The sequence below is a fragment of the Cystoisospora suis genome (genome assembly GCF_002600585.1).
Source record: "Cystoisospora suis strain Wien I chromosome Unknown contig_1542, whole genome shotgun sequence".
Taxonomy (NCBI): Eukaryota; Apicomplexa; class Conoidasida; order Eucoccidiorida; family Sarcocystidae; genus Cystoisospora; species Cystoisospora suis.
Window position 1 is genome coordinate 1 of NW_027154342.1, and position 6,284 is coordinate 6,284.

The 6,284-nt window shown below is 51.3% G+C and overlaps 1 protein-coding gene across 1 annotated transcript; it reads left to right on the top strand.

The window, feature by feature from the left end:
• The first annotated feature begins 8 nt into the window (after window positions 1–8).
• CSUI_003449 (uncharacterized protein) lies at window positions 9–5,710 on the top strand. The gene is made up of 2 exons (XM_068063647.1): window positions 9–1,484; window positions 2,594–5,710. The coding sequence occupies exons 1-2, from the start codon at window positions 110–112 to the stop codon at window positions 2,638–2,640; spliced, it is 1,422 nt and encodes a 473-aa protein (XP_067924375.1). The 5' UTR covers window positions 9–109; the 3' UTR covers window positions 2,641–5,710.
• The last annotated feature ends 574 nt before the right edge of the window (window positions 5,711–6,284 follow it).

Genomic DNA, 6,284 nt, shown 5'->3' on the forward strand with positions numbered 1-6,284 from the left:
GGGAATAAGAAATGGAAAGACACTTAAATGGGAATGCTGCACCAGCTGCAGTAAATGGAGAAGAGTTCCCGAAGAAGCCGTCTTCAAAGGTGACAGGTTTTGCTGCTACATGAACGTATGGAATCCTTCCCAGGCGTCTTGTAATGCCCCCCAGGAGCCGTGGCAGGCCCAACGGATTGGAGATGTTACCGGTGGGGAACGGACGCCGGGAGGGGAGGAGCGCAGGGGAAGAGATAAGTCTACCGGTGGTGGTGATGACGGTGAGGGACCCGAAGTGGGAGGCAGATTGTTGACAGGAGCGCCGGCGTCTTCTGGGGGTGCTTCCCCTCTGCAGCCGCAGCAGCAAAGACTACAGCTCCTGCTGCAGCTTCAGCAAAGTCGAGGACTGTCTCCTCCTACGAGTGAGCAAGTGGCTCGGCCTACCTCGCAGGAGCCCGCTGTGGCTGCTCCCCGTACGGTTGAAGAGAACGGGGCCGGAGAGCGTAATGTAGCGGGAGGTGGCTTGCAGGACGGGAAGGAAAACAAGGACGAAGAGGAATCATCTGATAATGAGTCTGAGGCAGACGATGACGGGGTATCCTCTGGTCCGAACAGCGAAGACGAGGAAGAAGGAGGTGCGGGTGGCGGGGCGGCCGGGGGAGGAATGGGAGGGGGAGGAGGAGGAGAGGGAGGGCGAAAGGAGGGAGGGGGCAATAGCGCCGAACACCCTCCGAGAGATGATGGGGGCGGAGGAGGAGTGGAGGAGAATGAGACAAGCGGTGGTGGAGGGAGCGATGCGGTAGGCGACTCGAAAGCATCGGAAGGAAGTGCTGAAGAAAAAGGTGGTGTCGATGCAGAAGAATTGAAAGCAGCATCGCTAGAAGGTCGGCCGATCTGCTTTTCTTTTTTTCCGTACCAGGAGGAGGAATCTTCTCTACTTCGACTCCTATCGCATTACCGTTCTGTGTTTCGTCGTGTCTCTTGTGCTTCACTGTGTACTTGCCTTCTCCCCCCAAAGAGAAACAGGTGTTTCTCAGTCTTTTCTTCGCGCTCACGCCTCTCATGTATTAGCTCTGTCAAACTCTTATCTGGGTCCTTTGGCATCGTGTTGGCAGCTCCCTTCTTCGAAGAAGAGACGGAGGCTGAAGGATCGTTTGAGAAGCAGTTGTGTGTCCTTGGCTCGTCCCATCAGGAAAGAAGGCAGGTCATCACTCTTCTGCCGCCATCAGCGGAGGGGATTACCTGTCTTCGTCTGCTTTCTCCGCCGGCATCGACTAACGCCCTAACCGTCTTCGCTCCTTCCACTCGCACGTTCTCTTTCTGTGGAAGATTCCCGTTGTCCGTGACGTCCCTGTCAACAGTGCCGCGAGCATGGGAGCATCGCTTTCCATCAAAGTTGCCTTCTGCCCCCGCGACGTCTGTGTCGTTACCAGATTCCCAACGCTCTCTTCGGCGTATGCGCAGGAGAGTTACTCGGGTGGACTCGATGAAATTTGGAGAACGAGGTAAGATAGGAAATGCGGTCAAGTGGTGGACACTGGGGCCCGCTACGGTCACTCGGGTCTTCCGAGCCTTTTCCTCTTGATGTCATCTGCCTTCAGATAGGATCAGTAGTTACGGGCCTGCGAGCAGCTGATGAGCCATTGAGAGGTGCTGCCCGAGATATGGGCGAAACTAGGAGTCCCGAAGACTGAGACAGTTTTACCCGCATGAGGTTGCGACTTGCGGTGTGTAGGATAGGAAAAAATCTTCCGATTTACACAGGGGGGAGAGATATAAACTGATTTTTTGAGGATTCAAGGAAAGATGCGCGGGGGCAGGAGCCGATGAGAACATGAGAGGGAAGTACAGACCTGAAAGAAGAGCGTGAGCCTTTTGTACAGTAGCAAATGTGTCGGCTCCTGTACGTAGCTGGATGTACGTTTACTCGTACATGTTTATCGATGTGGCTCGCAATCCTAAATCCCATATGGATTTCATCAACAGACACGGAATTTGGAGAGATTTGACTTGTGATGGTGTGTCTACAGGAGGATCTAGCCGAGGTGATGCATCGGCTTCGGAGTATGCGATGAAAAGAAGGGTGAGGGATGCTCGCGAGCCCTCAGTCTGCATTCCCTCAGCTTTTGAGGAGGTCTTTCTGCTCTGTCTAGAGGACAGGTAAGCTTTTCTGGATTTCTGGCATGAACGCTTGCTAGGTCAAGGCTGATTTTTCTTGAAGATACCTAGAGCTCGATAATCAACGAGATGAGAGAGAGGACCAACAACATGCCGCCATCAGTGCCTTGGGGTACCTGCGAAATCGAAGGAGAATGTCATCGCACCAGGACATTGACTGTGTCTCCTTTGTTCGTTTTCCTCTCCTCTTCTGTACTGTGCTAGACTCCAGATTACTGCGTAGAAGCGGTCTTCTCTCACTCAGACCTCGATAGTTTAACTAGTACAGCTTCCCTTTCTCTGAAGTCTAGCTTCATAACGTCCTCCGTAGTTCACATCTGCGGAGTTGGTTTCTCCCCTTTATCTTGGGGATCACCGTCTTTGTCACCTCAGTCTTTTCTATCGTTTGTTTTTCTTTCTGTTTTTTTTCTTTGCTTGTTATCTTTCCTTGTTGCAGAATCGTCGCCTCCCTCGTGTGTCCAGAGAATACCTGCAAGTTCGTGAGAAATCCAAGGGAGTTTGTTCACTGCTCCCCGGTCACTGCGGAGCTTTGTTATTACCAGGCATTTCTCGTACCTACAGTCTGTGTCTTTTTCCACTTCTTCCGTCAGCACGTCTTATTGTCACTCTCAGTTTTTTTTTTTTTTGCTCTTCCTTTCTACACCGTGTACTCCGAGGAAATTTTTTCTCGTCTCTCGCAGAAACACCGTGCTGTAAGTGGGCAGACTGAAAACTTCTCTCTCTTCTTCAACAGCGAAGAGGACAACAAGACGAGATTGGCCTTGTAGTATTCCTTAATCACTGATGCAAGTCGCGACGTTACGACCGTGCCGCTTTCCGTGATAGCTGGTTCCGAGTGGGCTTCTTTTTGGACGTACGTCCTGTGCGGTGCTGTTAACGTGTTGTCACAGACAAGTTTCATGCGCACAACTGAAGTTCGTGACGTAGGAAGTAACCAGGGTTGTCACCGACAGTTGCCTTACAAGCAGCCTCTGGCAGGCGGAGGGAAGAGGGGAGGTTGCTGAGAAGAGGGCGAGCAAAAGAAGCTGAGAGAACCAAACGGTAGCTTAGCTCTCCTCGTGTCGCCGAGAGCGACCGTCTTCGCAACAAGAAGGTCGCTTTCGGCGACTCGCGTACGTAGTCACACGAGTGAAAACCAATCTATCTACATCAGAGAGGTTTCTCTCATAATTTAACTCTTCATGGGAAAGTAGACTAGCTTCCAGGGACGTCAAATGTCTTTCTGTTGCTTTCGGCACCATGAAATAACTTCAACTCGCGAACGAGGAAGATTCTTGTGCTTCGGTGTGTGGGGCGGATTCGGGCCGTTGATCGGTCCTCATTTCCTTCAGCAAGTAAATGAGGCTGGTGGTCGTCATCCGCACTGTACAAAAAAGAAAAGCAGAGTAGGAGGCAGAATACTGCCAACGCAAGCAAGGGGAGGCTATGTCTCCCTCGTCGCGATCTTTATTTTGGTGAAGTTTTTGGCACCTTGGTTAGGGAGAAGATTCTCTGTTCTTCGAGAGCTCAAAAAGAACGTGGGGTTTTGTTTTCAGCCAGACTTTGATCCCTAGATTTACGCTAAAAGAGGGTTGAGGGCTGTTGTGTCTGACTTGGTTTTGTTTCATGTCTTCCGGCATACTACTCACTGGTACACGTTCCTCCGATCCACAGTTGTATTGGCGTTGGGCGAGAGTCTAAGTTTTTCTTTGTCTTCGTATTTCACGAGGGAATTTGTGCGATGGTTGAGTGGGTTGCTCTGAAGTTCGCGTATTCCTATCTGTCTCGTCTTTCCTTGTAAGTGTATTCCTTTGCAGTTCCCTTTTTCCCAGCAGAGATATTGCTGTGTGTAGAGGTGGCGTGTCCCTTCATCAGGCTTCAGTTACGGAGGAGATTTCGTTTCTCGGCAAAGGAGCACAAAGCCATTCTTTTTGTCTATATGGGCGCAGTAGGTAGTATCTACCCCCTCCACACCACTACCCTGTGCTGGCTATCCGCGACGACCACAGACGCATCTTGCGCAAGTCTTGCTCTTAAGCAGAATTATGTGTTTCAGCGTGCGTTTCCACACATCTCTGTGCATATGTTCAGCTAAGAGGTGACGAGGATTGGTTGTCCTGTGCTCTTCAGTTAGTAAGGGATGGAAGGTGGAGCGTGTCTGATGGACTGCGTCGCGGTATTTCAAAGTCCACACTCATTTCTTTTCAAGCTACCTTTCGAACCCCGCTTACTACTATCTTCTTTGTTTTTCTTGTTTCTTGGAAACCTATCATTCACGCAAATGTCTTGAGTACCCACCGCTGACTAGGACGCCTGCGGTCGTTCATACAGTCGTCTCTCCCTCACATCAGGCCTCTGAGCAAGATGGGAGTGGGGACAATTGATGATTCACTGATGCCGTTCCTGAGCCTCGGGGACAATGGCGGTTAGATCTTACATTGTCGCTGTAGCTAGAAATCTTCAGCAGACAGAGGGAAGGAGGCGAAGAACTGCGTACATGCCCGGCACCGCGCTCTGCTGGTGCACTGCAGTGCACGAGGTAGTGGTGTTTTCTTGTGTCAGGTGCATGGAGGAAAAAGGGGGGAGTGCACAGATGGCCATGTGCTGGTTTTGAGTGCTTTTGCATGCCCCAGCAAGCAGACGCTGCAGGTCGTGCACCCAGTTCCTGAGGGGGAGTGGGGGTTTTCTTGAGGGAGTGTGCTGCTCGTTCGTTTTTCAAGATTACTCGCCTGAGCAGAAGTAAAGAGCAGATTCGGACCCCAAGGGGGAGTCGTTTTTCAAGATTACTCGCCTGAGCAGAAGTAAAGAGCAGATTCGGACCCAAGGGGGAGAAGATACGTGCCCGTGTAGCGTACGCCGGAGACCACGATGGGTGTTCACGGATGCGTACTCCATCTGCGCACTATAGAGCAGCACAACTGAGGGTCTCCGAGTTTTCTGCCCGCTGAACAGCTAAGGGGTGAAATAAGAGTTGCGACTCTCAACGGCCATTGTCCGCGGGCTTGGAAGGACGCTCCTGTGCATTGATTTGTGGTGCTCCTAGAGGCAGGAGTGTTTGCTGTGTGGGAAAAAACACGCGACAATCTTTTCGGGCCGTGAGGGGTTCGATGTGAACAAGTCCTAGGTGTCTTTTTCAAAAGTGCATCTGCCTGGTGTGTGTGTGGACGGTACTCCTTGTTGTCACGAACGGGCGAAGCAATCTGGTGAGCCTAAGAGGGATGGTAGACACTTCGCAGTTTTGTAGTGATCCTTCCTTTGCTGAGTGTTTACGTGTGCGTCATCGAGCAGCGCCGGGGGGTTGTATTCTTCTCATACGTGAAGTGTACCTTACATACGTGACTATGCATTTCTCGAGGTATGTGTGACCTGTTTTCTGTGATTTGCTTTTTTTCGTTAAGTTAAGCGATTTCCCTCGTAGGTCGGACGTCGCAGTGTCCCTTCCAAAACAATCTGCCTGTGCAGCTGCGGCAGAACACCTTGTACAAGTCAATACAGTGGTCCGACGGAAACGGTTCTCTGTACGGGAAAGACGACTTTGGAATCGTTTCTCGTCTACGCTTTCAAGAACCCTCCCCGTAGGGACACGGCGATGCAAAACTCGTGAACTCTTGTGCCTTGCGTACTTCGCTCCTGCTTTCACAAGTTAATTCTGAAAGTGCAGGAGAATGCCTAGGGAAGCTGCAAAGTATGAGACCTTCAGAGATAAGCTTGTAAAGACCAACAATGCGATACTCCGGCCGACAAGCGGTCCTTCTTTTGCGAGTCTTGACTGAGTCTGCCGACGACCACAACAAGGAAGCGTACGCTATTTTTTTCATGCCCTTCCTAGTTACCGACGTTGCGAGAACGGGTTCCGTTTTCCTGGGAGCGGTCCTACATGTAGCCGAGTGCATTTCTTAGGTGCAGACAGCGTTCTCCGCGTCAATGCTCAACCCCCCCTTGTCAGAATTTTCTCCCGGTTCGGTGCGGTCACAATTTCGTTTACTCAAGCATGTGCAACTAAAAGTGCCCGTTACTGCTTCGATATGAGCAGGTTCCCGCCTGGGCGGAGCACGTGTATCGGCGCAGAAGAGTACTTACGTAGAATTAGCTGGGCAGCGGTAGGGTGTCATGAAGAGCAGAGAGCCGGAGAGGGGGTTTCGCTCTCT

Bases quoted from the DNA above. Each gene is read 5' to 3' on its own strand.
- CSUI_003449 (XM_068063647.1), top strand. From the start codon at position 110: ATGAACGTATGGAATCCTTCCCAGGCGTCTTGTAATGCCCCCCAGGAG. The intron at 1,485-2,593 runs GTAAGATAGGAA...TCCTTGTTGCAG, and splicing joins GATGAAATTTGGAGAACGAG to AATCGTCGCCTCCCTCGTGT.